This window comes from Muntiacus reevesi, chromosome 2 (genome assembly GCF_963930625.1).
Source record: "Muntiacus reevesi chromosome 2, mMunRee1.1, whole genome shotgun sequence".
Lineage (NCBI taxonomy): Eukaryota > Metazoa > Chordata > Mammalia > Artiodactyla > Cervidae > Muntiacus > Muntiacus reevesi.
The window spans coordinates 72,742,714-72,761,222 of NC_089250.1; the positions used below are offsets into that span (position 1 = coordinate 72,742,714).

An 18,509-nucleotide genomic window follows, 5' to 3' on the forward strand; every position below is an offset into this window, starting at 1 on the left:
TCTGTCCATGGGATTCTCCAGGCAAGGATACTGTAGTGGGCTGCCATTTCCTTCTCCAGGGGATCTTCCAGACCCAGGGATTGAACCCTGGTCTCCTGCACTGCAGGCAGATTCTTTACCAACTGAGCTATGAGGGAAGCCCTAAGAGAATCAGAAGCAGGGGTGAAATGGCAGAAGGCTGGACTCAAGAATCAGACAATCATGGGTTAAATCCCATTCCTTCCCCCTTTCAGGCTGAGTGACATTGGCAGGGCCACTTCTCCTCTCTGCCCCTCAGTCTCTTCATCTATAAAATGAGTAAACTACATCCTGAGGGCCAAATGCCACAGTGTGAGGCATCTTCCATGCTCTGTAGGACAGCAACTCAGAAAAGTCACTCTGTACATCTGCATCTCTGGATTTCCCAGGTGCCACCATGCTAGGCAGAATCGCCTAGGATATCACATCATTTCCAGGAACACACTAAGCCTGTTCCTGCCTCAGGACCTTTGCACTTGCTATTCCTTCTATCCCTGATAGCTCAGTTGGTAAAGAATTCACCTGCAATGCAGGGGACCCTGGTTTAATTCCTGGGTTGGGAAGATCCACTGGAGGAGGGATAGGCTACCCACTCCAGTATCCTTGGGCTTTCCTTGTGGCTCAGCTGGTAAAGCATCTGCCTGCAATGCGGGAGACCTGGGTTTGATCCCTGGGTTGGGATGATCCCCTGGGGAAGGGAAAGGCTATACCCACTCCAGTATTCTGGCCCATGGACTGGATAGTCCGTGGGGTCGCAAAGAGTCGGACACGGCTGAGCGACTTTCACTTTCATTCCTTCTACCCAGAATGCATTTTGCCACATCTTGATCTAGCTGGCTCTCTCTTGATCATTCTGATGTCAACTCACTTGTCAACTCCTTGATCACTTAATCCAGAGTAGCCCCCTGTGGCCCCAATTGGTCTTATCCTATTACCTTGTTTATTTTCTTCCTAGCTCTTATCAGCAATGACCCCTTTTAGCCATCTGTTGACTTGTGGTGACAAACATTCAACTACTTATTGGCTGTTTCCCTGCCTCCCCTGCCCCCCAGGAGAAGGCAAACTCCTTGAGCGGAGAGACTGGGTCTTACACCGCTGTTTCCCCATTGTCTGGATTAGTGCCGGATGTGACATGACTCACACGCCTAGGTGTTGACGGAGTCCAGGACCCTTGGAACTCAGGGAGCTGGAACATAAGCCTGGCTCTGGGCTGCCCAGGTGGTCTGTGAGGACCCCTTCTCTAGCCATCTGTCCCCTTACAGACTGGGCGCTCCTCCCCAGCTCTGCCCTTCGCTGAGTCATCTGGGCCTGGCTCCAGGCCGGGCACAGAGGAGGAGGAGTTGGGTAAATGTTTGTGGTGTGAAATTGGACCTGTCTCAAGCTCCTCACCGCCTCCACATCTGAGGAGCCCCAGGGAAGGGGCGGCAGAGAGAGATGAAAGGAGGTGAGGAGCAGGTTTCAAAGTTGGCCCTTTCAGTGCAGATGAAAGCAGGGGGGAAGGGAAGTCAACAGAGGGTGGAGGGGGAGGACGAGGGGGGAGTGAGGAGAGCAATATTGGAGAGGAGGGGAGAAGGCAGAGGGGCGCGCTGGACCTGGGAGGCAAGGACGAGGCTCCTGCTGCTGCCTGGTAACTCTTGTGAGCCCAGGGAACCTCCTCCCCTCCCTGGGTCTCAGTTTCCTGCCAAACAAGGGTGATAATGCCCTCCCGGGAAAGGTCTGGGGCTGAGCCAGAGGCTGACAGGGATGTTTAAAGACTGTATCTATTGTCAGCAGGGATGGAAGGGTGGTGGAGGAGTTCATAGGCAGTGGGGGGTGGTTTTGGCTATGGGAAGGGTGGAGGCAGCCTAGGAGGCATTCGGAACCTCTGGACTGAGTCTGAGCCCCTCAGCCTATCTTTGAGCCCTGTCAGATTTCTCTTGTTGGCTCATTGCTTAGCTTCCTGTAAACATCACAGTCTATTCATCTCCAGACACACCTACCACTTCTTGCCTTCCTATGCCTGTGCCTGGAATAGCCTTCTCCTCATAGCTACACTGACCAGACTCAGGTACACAGCTCAGTATAATTCCTGCCTCCTCCAGGAAGTCTTTCCAGACCCCTGAGGGTAGCTTCCAGTCTGGGAGCCCATAGGTAGTTAAACATCTTTGTGTCCTCACCTTGGGGTTGCCATGTAAGGTTGCACAGGCTGTGCACTGGACAAATCGGAGGGAGCCATTCACATGAATGATGGTGAGAATGTTACCCATATGGAGTTGAGTAATGCAGAGATCCTTAAAGTGACTTCCTTTCCCTCCTTCTCCAATGCTTGGCACAGAGCTAGGCACACAGTTGGCTCAGGGATCATTCACTACATACAGGGGTTTCAGGGAATAAACAGGAAGCTCCAGACGCTTAAATTCAGTCAGCAGTGGCCATTCACCCCACCCTGATCTCCTCCTTTGGATCACTTTCTATCTGACATCCTTTCAACTGGGGCCATGGTCAGGGACTCCCCAGCCCCTGCAGATCGCAAACCCTTCCAGGGACACCAACAGCGCCACAGCATCCCGTTGCCTCTGCCCACTTGCCGCTGCCCCCCTTTGCCCCGTGCCGCACTCCCCGTGCCTCTGCCTCTGAGTCTGGCTTTCTCTCCAAGTCTCCTCTTTCTGTTCCTACAGTGTCAGGTCGGTTCCTCTGTCCTTTAGTTACTCCTGCTCTCTTTCCACTGGCTTTTCTTCTCTGGCTTTTACTTCCTCTCACTGTTGGTCTCACTACCTCTCCAGGAGCCTCTCTCTTTTCTGTCTTTCTCTTCCATTTCATTCATTCATTTTTTTTCCATTTCATTCATTCACCATGCATCAGGGAACGTTCACCAAGTGCTAGGCAGTGTGAGGCCCTGAGGATACAGCGGTGAACTTAGACACGCATCCTTATTCTCCTAAAGCTTATCTTTTTAGGGAGAGGGACAAAGTCATCAGGAAAATGGGTAGCAGGTTAGATGGTGATGAAGGACGAAAGAACATGGATATGAAGTGTGGGGACACGTTGGGGTGGGGTTGACATTTTAGAAAGGGTGGTCAGGGAAGGTTGCACTGAGAAGGTGACTCCTGAGGAAAGTCTTGGAGAAAGTGAGAGAACCAACCATGGAGATGTTAAGCGGGAGAACATTTCAGGCAGAGGCATCAGAAGATGCAAAGGCCCTGGGGTAGAGGCGGGCTGGATGTATCCCTGGAGCTGTGAGGAGGTCAATGTGGCTAAGCAGAGTGAACCAGGGAGTAGGTGAGCAGGGGATGGGGTCTGAGAGGTTACAGTGAGGCCACATCCCATAGGGTCTGGGCTTTTGCCCTGAGCCCCAGAGGTGTCTTAGGAGGGCTTTCAGCAGAGGAGGGCCAGTGGAGGGCGGTTTGGGCCATGAGAAGGCTGGGGCGGGAGTCAATCTGGCTCCTGTGCCCATTCTAGATTGAAGAGGGGTGAGGACAAAAGCAGAGAGAGGCAGTGATCAGGCAAGAGAAACAGGTGGCCTGGACCGGGGCGGCAGCTGCGGAGGAGGTGAGAAATGGTCAGATTCTGGAGATGTTTTTAAAGCAGAGATGACAGGCTTTGCTGATGGATTGGAGGGAGGTGTGAGAGAAAAACATAAGTCGAGGATGTTTGCAACATTTTTGACCTGAAAAGCTGGAAGGATGAAATTATCTTTTTTTTTTTTCCCTTTTGGTGGAGGGCCGAGGCTGAGCCCAGGTCACCGCTGCGCCTGTCACACCCGGTTCTCTGCCGTCACCCTGAGTCCCCGTCTCGCTGCCACTGTTCCCGAATCTGATTCCTTTGTCTCGCTGGCTCCCGCACCGTCGCCTCCCCGCCCCCTGCCCCGTCCCCACCCGCTCTGCCCGCCGTCCGTCCGCAGGCGCTGGCGGGGTAGCAGGCAGCAGGCGTCGGCCCCGGGCGGGGGTCTCACCGGACGGGCCGGTTGGCGGCGTCGGGGTCCCGCGCCGTCACCACGCCGACCAGGGAGCCCACCTGCGCGTCCTCCTGTACCTCCAGGAGGCCGGAGGGCGGCCGGAACTCGGGGGGCTCGTCCACGTCGGTCACGGCCACGCGCACGATCGCCTGGTCGCGGAACGTGCCCAGGTCGGCGAAGCGGGGGTCCACGAACTTGTTGAGGGCCTCCAGGACCACGGTGTGCACCGGCTGGGACTCGAAGTCCAGGCGCTGCAGGGGTGGGCGGAGGGAGCAGAGGGCCGGTGAGCGGGCTGAGGTCTACTCCACACCTCCAGGCGGGACACAGCCCAAGTCTGGGGGTGGGGGGGTGGGGGTGCTGGCCTGGCCCCGAGGGGGCGGAGCTGACCCCGAGAGGGCGGGGCTGACCCCTCGAGAGGGTGGGGCCGGCCCCGAGAGGGCGTGGCTGACTCCCGAGGGGGCGGAGCTGACCCCCGAGAGGGCGGAACTGACCCCCAAGAGGGTGGGGTCGGCCCCGAGAGGGCGGGGCTGACCCCGAGAGAGCGGGGCTGATCCCCGGAGGGCGGGGCTGGCTTAAGGTCACAGTTGACTGAGGCATCACTGACTCAATGGCGTCACTGACACTGTCGGGTTACAGGTAGAGAAAGTCAGGCCCTGCTGGGGACAGTCTTGCTCAGGGACACAGGGTCACATACTGACGTCCAGCCTTCCTGCTACCCGGCACACGAGACTGGCTATAATTTATTAATTTACAAAGCACTGCCTGCCAGTTTTCTAAATGTAGCGACTCATCTAATTTTACAGCATCCCAAAGAGGCTTGTATTATTATTATCATCCTATTTGACACGAGAGGACATCGAGGCCCAGCAGGCTCTGTAACTTGCCCTAGGTCACTTAGCAGTTAGTCCCTGGCAGAAGCGGGATTCACATCCCCGGCAGTGCAGCTGTCAAGTCCCAGCCCTTAACCCCATGGCAGGAAAGGCACTGGATATGTGGCTGCCCAGCTGTGTGTCTGCGGGCAATCTCGGCCTCTCTGGGCCTTGGGCAGGAGGGTGAGAGAGGCCTTCCTGGTGTATTATTGGTGGCAGCTGCTAATGTGAGTTGAGCCTGATAAGCTGGGCAGCCTTAGAGCTTCCCTCAGAGACCTGGCTAAAGCCACGCTGAGCCCTGGTCCTCATCAGGGAGTGCTGGTGGGTGACCCTCTGATGGACAAGCTGCATGGCTGCGTGGGCTCTGGCCTCCTGAGGACAACGCCTTTAGAGCAAAGAGAAAGGGCAGTGGTAGAACATGGGCACCACTGTTACATGCTGGGGGAGCCATCTGGGCAGCAAGGGCCACCTTCCTGGAGAACTGCTGTCCGTCTCGGGACCCTCCTTTCCTCTCAGAACCTCCCCTCCACACTCCCCCTTCTCTAACAAAAAAAAAGAAAAAGAAAAGAAGGGCTACCTCCTTCCCCTGTCCTGTTGCCTGGGAAATCAGGATGCAGGGAGGCAGGCGCGGACCTGGCCTGGGAGTGAGCGATGGGCTCTGGAGCCAGCTCATCAATCAGGCGGGGGCTCTGCTCCCCGAGCTACCACTGACTACACAGAGACACCTCAGGCGCCACTGCTGGAGCAGGCGGGGTGGAGGGCAGCGTTATGGGGCATCACCGGGGAGGAGAGCAAATGCTGTGCTGGGGTCCCCAGGCTGGGCCTGGGGCCTGATTCTACAGCTCTGTGATGCTGGGCCGCCCCAGGCCTCCAGTTCCCCCATCTGTGAAATGGGCTCATCTTACAGTGAAGACAAGTGGAGGTCAGAAAGCCATGTAATGTTTAAAAGGGTGGATTCTGGAGACAGACTCCCTGGGGCCCTGTCCCTACAGCTTTTCTGTAAGATGCTTGGCCTTGGATGCAAATGACTGAACTCAGGGCCTGAGACTCTCGCCTATGAAATGGGCAATAATAGTACTGAGAGGGTTGTTGTAGAGATTAAATGAGTTAATACATGGAAAGCATTGGAAAGGAGGCTGGCACACTATTAACACTTCATTGTAAGTATTAGCCTCATATTCTTATCCTAGTTGAAGAAACAGAGTTTTCTCTATCCTCAAACCCTCACGGCCAGGGAGAGAGTTTGATTATTGAGTGAATAAAGGGCTGTCAGGGCAGATGTATTTGTGGGTCCCGGGAGGTAGAGCCTGGGCTGACAGGAGTAAGATAGACTGTGGCTGAATGGGAGAAGGAGGAGCAGGACACTGGTAGGGAGTGAGCATCCCATCCCTGGGAGTATACAAAAGCTTGCGACTGTTTGTAGGCCAGGGGACTCAGACCTCCTGTGGAACAGCAGGGTTGGAGTGGGCAGCGTCAAAGGCCTGTGCACCCCTGAGTTGCCAAACCTGTGACCAAGCCCTGGAAGATGATTTTTGCTTTTTTATCTGACCTCTGTCTCCTTTCCCTAGTGGGTGCTGAGTTTGCTGTTTGAGCTTCTGGTTCCTGGGCTGGTCAGTAAGGAGGCTGTTAGACTCAGGAAGGAAAGAGCTTTGGGGTCACCAGACCTGGGTTCAAATCCTACTCTGTCCCTCACAGGTTTAATCTTGGGCAAGCCCTTTTACCTTTCTAATTCTGTTTTATTACTTGTAAAAACGGTCATAATATGTCTTCCTTCGGAGGGTAACATGAAGATGAAAGGAAACAATGAGTGTGAAGGGCCTGGTGTGAACTTAAAGTAGCACGGCATAGTGTGTAAGAGCACAGATTCAAATCTGGATTGACTCCTGGCTCTTGACAGCTAGCTGTGCAACCTCAGACAAGTCACTTAATCTCTCTGTGCCTCATGTTCTCCTTTGTAAAACGGGAAGGACAGCATCAGCGTTTCCCCAGGTTGGTCCAGAGTCTCTGGAGAGACTTCATCCCTGGAGTGAAGTGGGATGGGGTATTAGGCTGCTCAGTGACCCCCTTCCCGACCCTGCTGCCCTGGGGTTGCCTCCCCCATCGCTCCCAGGGCGGCCGCACCTTCTGCACTACGATGATGGCTTCCTGCGTGTCGCTGTCTGTGATGACCTTGAACACGTGCCCGCCGCTGCCGCTCTCCTCCCTGAGGTGGTAAGTCATGTCTGTGTTTTCGCCCACGTCTGAGTCCTCGGCCTTCACGCGTCCCACGGCCGTGCCGATGGGGGCCGACTCCTGAATGCTGAACTGGTACATCTCTGTAGGGAATACAGCTGTGAGCGGGGATGGGAAGGCAGCCCCTCCCCCAGCTTCCACCAGCGCTAGGGGAGAGGAGGGGGGGAGGTCTCAGATGGGCTCCTTGGAGCTCCCTGCTTGGCCAGGACTGGTACTGGGAGAGGCGCTTCCTCTGCAGAAATGTGGGATGCAGTGCAAAGAGGAGGGTTCTAATTCTGACCTTGGCCTTATCCCCTGATTGATTTGAGAAAGTGCCAGCAGTTCTTTGGGACTCAAGTGTCCTCATCTGCCCAGTCAGGGGACAGAGAAGCACAGTGATAAAGGCTACGGCTCTGGAGTCAGTCCTGCATGTGTAATTCTGAGCGCTGGTTTTCCTCATCTGTAGAATGGGAATAATAATAGTGCCTTCCTAATAGCACTGTCATTTCCCAACTAACTGAGATGATGATGCATGTCAATTACTTAGTATAGACACTAGTATCTGTTACCTACCCAACAAATGGGACACATTGCATTCATAGTAGGGCTGCACACTGACTTTTTGTTGCTGTGGATGTTAATGATGTTGGTTCCTTCATTTCCACAGACTCTTGAGCATCTGTGATGTCCCAGATGCAGCTGTACACACTGGGGTTCCAGCAAGCAAAACCCACCCAAATCCCAGGGTTCACAGTGCTTTCCTCTTAATGGAAGGAGAAAGACACTAAACAATCACGTCAGTAAAATAGGATGTCAAATGGTGCTTGGGAGAAAAATAAAACTGGGAAGGGAAATGGGGTATGATGATGAGAGTGTGTGTGTGGAGTTTTAAATAGGGTAATTGGGACTTTCCTGGTGGCCCAGTGGTTGAGACTCTGTGCTTCCAGTGCCAGGGGCGAGTGTTCAATCCCTGGTCGGGAATCTAAGATCCCACATGCTGCGGAATGCAGCCAAAAAAACTGTAAATGGGGTAATCGAGGAAAAGACAACATTTCTGCAAAAGTCTGAGGGAGGTGAGGCAGTGAGTCAAGCAGATATTTGGGAAAAACAGAGGGAACAGCAGGTGCAAAGGCCCTGAGGTGGGTGCAATGCCTGGCATGTCTGAAGAATAGCAAGATGACCACTGTTACCCGAGTGGGGAAGCGGAGGGGAAACCAGAAGGAGCGATGGTCAAGTAGAACTCACATGGCTCCCTGCTCTCCTCCCAGAGTGGAGAGGAAGGTGAGGGTGATTTGCTAAGTGATGGGCCCGCCAGGGGAAGCAGGGGCTGTGGCACTGGGGATGTGTCTCTCCTGAAGCCCCCACGGGTCTGGATACCCTTGTGTGGTGTGGCTGTCTCTGATTGACTCTCACATAAGAGTCTCAGGGGGACTCCTAACACAAGCTGACCATGCCAACCCCCACTCTTTGCCATAGCTCCCCACTGCACTTGGGGTGAAGTTGTACAAGCCCCTTGGCCACTGCTGACTTCTGCAGCCTCATGTCTCCAACTCCCCACCTCAACATGAGCCTTAGCCTGGCTGAAGTTCTTGGAATTCCTTCACGATGACTTGCTCTGTCCCACCTCTAGATATTTCCTCTCTATTCTCTCTACCTTCACTTCCCCTGTTTCCCCTCCTTTTTAGTCTCACTGACTATTACCTCCCGTAACGGGAAGGTTCCCAGACCTCCAGGCTCTGATCCTGTGTGTCCAGGGCCCCCAAGCTTATTCTATTGTAAGGATTACTGCATCTCGCTATTATTTTCTGTTTATTCCCCCTCCCTCTCTCTTTTCCCTCCCTCCCTCTGGGCTGTGAGCTCCTGCAAGGCAGGGACCACATCTCTTATTCATCAGGCATTCATGGTGTCTGGCAGAACACCAGGCTGTCACATAAATGGAATGTTTGAGTGACTAGTGAGTGAATGAATGAAAAGCAGCATGAGTTACTAGTATACACTCACTAGATTGTATACTAGAGTGTATACTAGTATACACTCACTAGATGAAAGATCTGACAATACCAAGTATCAGTAAGGATATGGTATGATGGACACATGCATTTCTTCATGGGGGAAAACAATTTGGCTTTATTTAGTAAAGTTGAAGATGAGTTTATTCTGCTCCTCTGTAGACTAATGAAATTGCATACAAAACAGCAGTAGGACACATACAACCATATTCAAAGTGGTGTCCTCGATAATAACCTCAGACCGGAAACAACCCAAATGTCCATTGGCAGGAGAATAGATAAGTCATGGAATACTATACAGCACTGAAAATGAATAAATTCTAGCTAGATGCAATAACATGTGATTTCACAAACATAATTTGGGGAGATAAAAAAGCAAGATGAATCATTTGTATTGTGAGTTTCCATTTAGATAAGGTTAAAAAACTTATAAAATTAAAATATAATGTTAGGTGATGCCTACATGGGTGAACAATCCTAAAGGACTGGATAAAGAAGATGTGATATACATGCGTATTTATACATAATGAAATACTACTTAGCCATAAAAAAGCGAAATTTCACCACTTGCAGCAAGATGGATGGACTTGGAGGGCATTATGCTAAGTGAAATAAGTCAGACAAAGAAAGACATATACTGTATGGTATCACTTATATATATAATCTAAAGAGTATAAAAAAAGGAAACAGATTCACAGATACAGAGAACAAATTAATGGTTGCCAGCGGGAAGAGGGAAGCGGGCAGGGGCAATATAGGAGGAGGAGATTGAGAGGTACAAATTATTAGGTTTAAAATAAACTACAAGAATATATTGTACAACACAGGGAATATAGCAACTAATTTATAATTAGTTATAACTATAAATGGAGTAAACCTTTAAAAATTATGAATCACTGTATTGTACACCTATAATTTACATAATATTATACATCAAAGAAAGTGAAAGTGTTAGTCGCTCAGTCGTGTCCAACTCTTTGTGATCCCATGCACAGTAGCCCGCCAGGCTCCTCTGTCCATGGAATTCTCCAGGCAAGGATACTGGAGTGGGTTGCCATTCCCTTCTCCAGGGGATCTTCCCCACCCAGGGACTGAATTCGGGTCTCCTGCATTGCAGGCAGATTCTTTACCATCTGAGCCACCATGGAAGCCCCTATTATTCACCAACTATACTTCAATAAAAAAGAAAAAGGAAAGCAAGGAGATGATGATCATGAAAGTGGGCGGTGGTTAACTCTGGAGGAAGAGGGAGGGGGAGAAGTTATGATCAAGAAAGGACTTGTGGCAGCTTCTGGGTCCTGGTCGGTGGTTACAAGAATGTTTGTTTTGTAATTATGTGTTGAACTGGACATTTATATTTTATGCATTTCTGTCTCTGTGCTGTATTTCCCAATAAAGAAATAAAGAAAAAACAGATGAGCAACACGGCTATATTAAAAATGGATGACCAACAGGGTCCTACTGTCCAGCACAGGGAACTCTACTCAATGTTATGTGGCAGCCTGGATGGGAGGGGAGTTGGGGGGAGAATGGATACACGTGTATGTATGGCTGAGTTCCTTTGCTGTCTGCCTGAAACTATCACAACATTGTTAATTGGCTATACTCCAACATAAAATGAAAAGGTTAAAAAAAAAAAAGAAAGAATACATGAATGAATAAACACAAGTCTTCCAGGGGCCCTGGCCCCTCTGCTGCCCCACCCCTTCCAGCTCAGGGCTCGCACACAGGAAACTGGGTGCCCCCCGCCCTTCACAGGGGCTTTGAAGCTTCCCCATCAAGTGAGTGGGGCTGGGCTGGGGGAGTGGCTGAGGGCGGCTGCTGGACCGGTTCCCCCGGCAACAGCAAAGACGGGGAGCTGGCTGGCGGGCTCTGCCCACCCGCTCTGCGTCTGGACTGAGGCGCTTAGGCTGCGCTGTGCTCTCAGCTAAGGGATTGGATTCCCTTATCTCTCGGGGGTCAGTCCCCTGTGGCAGGGCCTAATGTGAGAGCAGCAGACCTCAAGTAATGACTCGCCTGATAGGAATCAGCCCAGCTGCCCACGGCATTTAGTCTCTGCCAGCTTCGTCGGCTTCCTGGGCACAGCTTTCCCGTCTGAAGCTGGGACAGAGGGGCTGGCTGGGCTGACGGGAGGTGGGGGACTGGGCCAGAGAAGTCACCCCCACTCTGTTGTGCCTGGGGAGGCGGAGAGTGGAAAGCACTCTCCCCCAGTTTAGAAGCAGAGTCCTGCAGGCTCAGAGGAGAAGGGAAAGACCTGTCTCTCCAGATCCTAGCATTTCTATGAAAAATGATAGGTGCCCCTGGGCATGGCTGCAGCCTCTGTCTGCATGTCTAAAGGACCCCTGTGTCTGTCCCTCCATCCCCAGCGTACCTTTTAAGCTTGGGTCAGTAGCAGATCACACATAATAAGTGTGACAGGGGTGTGTGCAAGGACCAGCTGGGGTGGGTGGACAGACGGGGCTCACTCTTGACCAGAAGCAAGCTGCAGGGTGTGTTACAGGATGTGTGGAAAGTCAGACAACTTTGGGGCTGTCTCCTGCAAAAGGCAAGATTGGAGGGGGGAGGGGGCTAGTGGGTGACTTGGACAGATAGACAGATGGACAGATCGGGGAGTCCCTCTATGGCGAGAAGGCTGCGGGGCAACTTGGGGTCAGAGGGTGGCTGGGAGGGATGACCAGACAGACACACAGATGCACTCCTCCCTCCGGGAAGGCCTCACTCACTCTGCGGGAAGCGGGGCGGGTTGTCGTTGACATCAGTGACCACGATGGTGACGGTCGTGGAGCCGGAGAGGCCGCCCAGCTGGCCCGCCATGTCTGTGGCCTGGATCACCACCTCATAGCGCTCCTGGCTCTCGCGGTCAAGGTCGGGCACAGCCGTCCGGATCACACCTGTGGGTGGGGGGTTTGAGGCCAGGGATGCCCCTTGCCAGCTGCCAACCGATACAGAGACCCCTCCCCAAGAAGAGGCCAGGCTCATTCAAGTTCAGGAGGGGAATCACTGATGCAGAAGACACTGATACGACCACCATGCAGGTGTGGGGCTCAGCATATACACACACGTGCACACACGTGTGCACACGCATGCACGCATACACACACACATGCATGCACACACACGCACACACACACACTTATACAGACAGGCTCACAGACAACTCACACTCAGCACTCCACACACACATATCCTCACACACACACTGCTGTCTCACACACATCAGATTCACACATGCGTGTGTCTTCAGTAGCTCAGTTCATGTCTAACTCTTTGTGACCCCTGGACTGTAGCCCACCAGGTTCTTCTGTCCATGGGGTTTTCCAGGCCAAAACACTGGAGTGGGTTGCCATTTACTTCTCCAGGGGATCTTCCTAGACCAGGGATCAAACCCACGTCTTCTGCATTGTAGGCGGATTCTTTACCGCTGAGCCACTGGGGAAGCCCAGATACATGCACGTATACTTTAAAACACACACCCTCCCACCCACTTGTACACATAAACACACACATTATATACAGACATATTAACATACATCCACACACTCACACACATACATGCACATTCACACACTCACAGGCAACACAAAAGCAATAGAATATGGACTATTTAGTTTACTAGAAAGAGGCATAGGGCCTAGAATCAGGCACTGTGTGACCCCCCTTGAGCCTCCGATCCCACTTTCGGGGTCTCAGTTTCCCCATGTGAGGGGGAATCCTGACATTTTCTGGGTGAGCCTGGCCTCTGTCTGATTCATCTCTGGGTCCGTGTCACTCAGCCGAGAGCCAGTCCCAGCGTAGCAGCTTGGTGAACGTTTAACTGAGTGAACTGGCCTGACAGTCACCCTCAAACATACTCACGATGGAGTCACACTCACCCGCACATAAACACTGATATGTCTCACACACTTAAATGTGCTATTAACACATTAATACATTAATACACAGGTAACACCTATGAGGTCACACGCACAGGCACACACATAGCTACTAGCACACACTTACTCTCACACACACACATATACCCTCCACGATTAAGTCATCCCCCAGCCCTGGGGACCCCAGCCCCTTCCTCCAGGGCCCGGCCCTAGATTCTCTGTCCAGGCATCAGCTAATTGCTGATCAGACAATCTTTCAAACTGTTAATGGAAGCAGGCAGAGGGGCAACAGGAAAGGGTGGCTATGAGATGAATTCTGAGCAGGGGAAGGCTGGACTTCTGGTCTCCCTGCACACACGCTTATATGGTGGGAGATCAAGAGGGAGGGGGGAGCTGAGGCACCAGTCAGAGCCCCCCCACTCCTGACCCACTTCAACCTGTGAGCGGCAGGTGGTGGCAGCTGGTGCCCAGGGCCTGAGCGCCAGGTGGAGTCACGCACCAGCAGCCCCACGATGCGCCCCATAAAACCCAGCCTCTCCCTCCTGATGGCCCCAGACAGTCCCTAGACTCCAATAAAGGCAAAGGAACGGGAGAAGAGGCTATAGTGTGTGTGTGTGTGTGTGTGTAACTGGGGGAGCCAGAGGTGGTGCATCTAGGGGGTTGGCCTGCTTCTGTGGGATCCCATGGAGATACGGAAAGTGCAGTCTGTCTAATCAGGGGTCATAGAGACCCTCTATCAGTGACCTTCAAGACTCCTCAATAAGCTCCCTCCTGATTCCTCCTTGGCCTGGACTGATCTTTCCAAGGGCAGGAGAGATTCGGAAGCAGACGAACTTAGGATAAATCCCAGATCTGCCATTTGTTGACCAGGTGATCTTGAGCAAAACCCCTCACCCTTCTGGACCTCAGTTCCCTCATTTATAAAATGGGACCATCACATACTTCCCCAAAGAGCAGGATTTCCCCAACTGGCACCGTGGACATCCCGGGCAGGATAATTCCTCCCACGAGAGGCTGGTAGCAGCACCCTCCCCCTCCCAGCTACAGTTCCAGACATTGGCAAATGGTCCCTGGGGGGCAAAATTGGTTGAGAAGCACTGGGGTAGAGTTTCATCTCATGAGAATTGCATGTGACAGTAACAACAATAACTGACATGGATGTGCATTTACCCTGTGCTTGCTGTGGTTCTGAGCACCTTTAGGGAACTGCCTCATTTAAATTTCTCCACAGCCTTATGAGGACGGTGCTGTGATTATACCCAGTTTACAGATGAGGACATGGAGGCACAGACAGGTTAAGTACTGGCCCTAGGTCGCACATGTAGAAAGCACACAGTGAGGATTCCAGCAGGCTCTCTGGGGCTGGAGCCCATGCTGTGGATGGCTCTGCTGGACCTCAGTAAGGATGGAGGGCCCCTGCCCAGCCAGCCTGGTATCCCCTGCCCCACCCAGCCTCAGGTACAAGGGGAGAGCGCAAGCCTCTGATAGACTGATGCTGCTTATGCGGTTCTCCGTCCTAATCAGGAAAGCCATGCTTCCAGTCATGCTCCAGTCACGCACTGGGCTCCTTGCCCATCTCCCCGGGGCTGGACCTCAACACTGGGACTGTCAGAGGAATCCCTTCTGGGGACTCGGGCAGGACCCGAGGCTGGGATAGCAGGGGCTGTACTGGGAAGGTGGCCTTGTGTGTCCTCTACCCTGAGGGGCTGAAGGAGGAAAAGAGCGGGAAGGGAAGAGAGAAGAGAGGGGGGAGGATGGAGGTGGCCGAGAGGGAAGGAGAGAGAGACAGAGAGGAATCTGAGAGGTCAGAGCGGAAAGAGACGGAGAGCGCCACGTATGCAGAGGCACAGAAGAAGGGGAAGGAGGGGAGGAGAAGGAAAGGGAGACCCACGGAGAGACAGAGGCCTGGAGAGAAAGCAAAAGAAAGGAGAAAGCAAGGCCAAGGACAGCAAGGGCAGCGTGGACAGACCTCCTCAGGGACGCCAGAGAGGCAGACGGACAGGGAGGGATGGAGAAAGAAGGTGGGAGAGCGGAAAGGAGAGCGCAGACAGATGGACCGACAGGGGCATGACCACGGGCCAGAGACGTGGTGGGGGGCAGAGAGGCGGGCTGGGGGGGCGGGCCAGTCAAGCACTTACAGTGAGCTAAAGAAAAAGTGAAAGTGAAGTCGCTCAGTTGTGTCCGACCCTTTGCGACCCCATGGACTGTAGCCCACCAGGCTCCTCCATCCATGGGATTTTCCAGGCAAGAATACGGGAGTGTCATTATCAGAGAAATGCAAATCAAAACCAGAATGAGGTACCATCTCACACTGGTCAGAATGGCTGCTATCAAAGTCTACAAACAATAAATGCTGGAGAGGGTGTGGAGAAAAGGGAACCCTCTTACACTGTTGGTGGGAATGCAAACTAGTACAGCCGCTATGGAGAACAGTGTGGAGATTCCTTAAAAAACTGGAAATAGAACTGCCACATGACCCAGCAATCCCACTGCTGGGCATACACACGGAGGAAACCAGAACTGAAAGAGACACGTGTACCCCAGTATTCATCACAGCACTGTTTACAATAGCCAGGACATGGAAGCAATCTAGATGCCCATCAGCAGACGAATGGATAAGAAAGCTGTGGTACATATACACCATGGAATATTACTCAGCCATTAAAAAGAATGCATTTTAATCAGTTCTAATGAGATGGATGAAACTGGAGCCTGTTATACAGAGTGAAGTAAGTCAGAAAGAAAAACACCAATACGGTATATTAACACATATATATGGAATTTAGAAAGATGGTAACGATGACCCTATATGTGAGACGGCAAAAGAGACACAGATGTAAAGAACAGGCTTTTGGACTCTGTGGGAGAAGGCGAGGGTGGGATGATTTAAGAGAATAGCACTGAAACATGTATATTATCATATCTGAACTAGATCGCCAGTCCAGATTCAATGCATGAGACAGAGTACTCAGGGCTGGTGCACTGGGATGACTCTGAGGGATAAGAGGGGGAGGGAGGGGGGAGGGAGGGTCAGGATGGGGAACACATGTGTGCCCGTGGCTGATTCATATGAATGTACAGCAAAAACCACCACAATATTGTAAAGTAATTAGCCTCCAATTAAAAAAAAAAAAAGAATACTGGAGTGGGTTGCCATTTCCTTCTCCAGGAGATCTTCCCGACCCAGGAATTGAACCCAGGTCTCCCACATTGTAGGCAGATGCTTTACCGTGTGAGCCACCAGGGAAATCTATGGGCTGAGCTTTGTCATTTACGTCTAGGCTGTCACTGATGTGGAGTCTGGTGATGGGGCCACTGTGCATGGATGAGCTTATGGACCAAAACGTCAGTGACCCTGGCTCTGAGTGGGTCTGGGAGCAGGGGTCTGACTGAGATCTATGCCTGTGGGTGAGGTGCCACGCTTGTGTGACTGGCCTCCTTGCTGTCCGTGTCAGTTCTGACCCCAGAGGAACTGGGGACACTTAAGTCTTCACCCCTAGAAACAGGTCAAGAAGCCGTGCTGAGTGTGTGAGCAGGTGCCCTCTCTGGACAATGAGGAGGTGCTGCCTCTGGACCCTGCCCCCAGGGCCACACTCAATGACAGGTTGCTATGGTGATAGCTCCCGATGAACCACGCCTGCGGGGATTCACGCCTTGGGTCAGCCCCTCCCACACTGACTCCAGCCTGGGCCGTGGGACTGGCTTCGGCCAATGGGACATCAGTAAGTGCGACAGAAGCAGAGAAACTTGATAAAACTTGTGTGCCAGGGCTTGTCTCCTTGGGACCCCGAGACCACTGCGCCATGAAGAAATCCAAGATGAAAGGCCACAGCTGTCCTAGCTGACCTGCCAGCTGACTGTTGCTATGTGAGTGACCCCAGCAAAAGAACTGCCCAGCCAACCCACAGAATCGTGACAAATAATAAATTGTTGCTGTTTTAAGCCACCGTGTTTGGGGACAGTTTGTCACACAGCGGTAGATAGCTAACAGAGAAATCGAAAAAACCCAACCCGTTCCTCTTCTGGGCTCACTCCTATAGCTGCGTTTCACGGGAGGGCCATCTGGCTGGAAGGTCCAAGATGGCCTCATGCATTGATACATGCTGGGCGGTTGATCCTGGCTGTTTACCAGGCCTTCTCTCATCCTCCCATGGGCTGGGCTGGCTTCCTTAAACCGTGATCTCAGGACCATGTTCCAGGAGAGAAGCATGAAAGCTGCAAGGTCTCTTAAGACCTAATCTGGGAATCTGCAGAATATCACTTCTGCTACATTCCACTGGCCAAGGCAAGTCGTAAGGCGGCAGCCCAGATTCAAGGGGCAGGGAAATAGACCCCTCCTCCCCCACTCGATGGGAAGAGCTGAAGTCACTTTTCTAGGAGACCAATTCAGGGATGGGAGGACTTGATGGCATATTTTGCCATCTGCTCTATTCCATGCCCCATTCTACCCCCGATGCTGGGAGAAGCGTCCTGGAGGCTGGTGTCCACCTGAGAGTCTGAGGGAAAATTCTCAAATCAGCTCTTAAACCATCTGGCTCTGGGTTTCCTTGGTGGCTTAGTGGTGAAGAATCTGCCTGCTAAGGAGACACGGGTTCAATCCCTGGTCTGCAAAGATCCCACAGGCCGAGAAGCAACTAAGCCCGTGAGCCACAACGACTGAGCCTGTGTGCCCTAGAGTCCGTGCTCCAAGAGAAACCACTGCAGTGAGAAGCCCGCACACCACAGTGAGAGGAGCCCCCACTCTCCGCAACTGGAGAAAAGCCCGCACAGCAAGGAAGACCCAGCACAGCCAAAAATAAATGAAGAAATAAAATTAGTTTTTAAAAAGCAAACATCTGACTCTGAAAATTCATTCACTGACTCATTTATCAGGGCCTTACTGAGGGGCTACCATGTGCCAGGGCTACACAGAGTCAGATAAGAAGTAGCACAAAAATGAGGGACTTTAGAGTCAGATAGATATGGGTTCAAGCCCTCTTTCCACCACTTATATGTTACCTGACCTTGGGCAAGTTCTTAACTCTCTCTGAGCCTCAGTTTCCGATTCTGTAAAATGGGACTACTCAGTGGAAAGGGCTCTTACGTGGGTTAAATGAGGCAAAGCTTCAGTAGCAGGTCCCACATTTTGGAGATGCCTTGAGGATTCCCTCTCCTAAAGTCCTGGGTTGTGGACCCCATAAATCAGTTCCACAAGGGCAGAGATCCACATTGTCTTGCTCGTCATCCTATCTATACAGTCCAGCACATAGTAGGTGTTCGATAAACGTTCTGACTTATGGACCTACAACCATAGACCCTCTGTCTGCCTCTCCCAGCCTGGATAGTTGTCTGTCTATCTGACTTCTCAGGTGGAACAAAAGCCCATGAAGGCAGAAACCAGATCCAGTGCATAATCCAGACCCCCGGGATCTGGCACTTACAAGGGTGAGTTTCATTCCCTCTTCGGGAAGCCAACGATTCTGGCTCAGCTGAGAATGTTCAGCAGAGATCTTGAAGTCTCTGAGAACCAGAGGCTTTCTGTTCTTGCTGGGATGGTGGCTGGGCGGGGGCTGGCAATGAGAACCTGGCCCTGGCTCCCCACAGCCTTGTCCTCACC

The 18,509-nt window shown here is 52.3% G+C and overlaps 1 protein-coding gene across 1 annotated transcript in view; it reads right to left on the reverse strand.

The window, feature by feature from the left end:
* Nucleotides 1-18,509, reverse strand: part of CDH22 (cadherin 22) — a 78,918-nt gene that overhangs the window by 29,587 nt on the left and 30,822 nt on the right. Inside the window, exons 4-6 of the mRNA XM_065919820.1 lie at nucleotides 11,765-11,932; nucleotides 6,943-7,136; nucleotides 3,950-4,203 (exon numbers count right to left, since the gene is read on the reverse strand). Coding sequence (XP_065775892.1) covers nucleotides 3,950-4,203; nucleotides 6,943-7,136; nucleotides 11,765-11,932 — 616 coding nt within the window. The remainder of the gene's footprint in view (nucleotides 1-3,949; nucleotides 4,204-6,942; nucleotides 7,137-11,764; nucleotides 11,933-18,509) is intronic.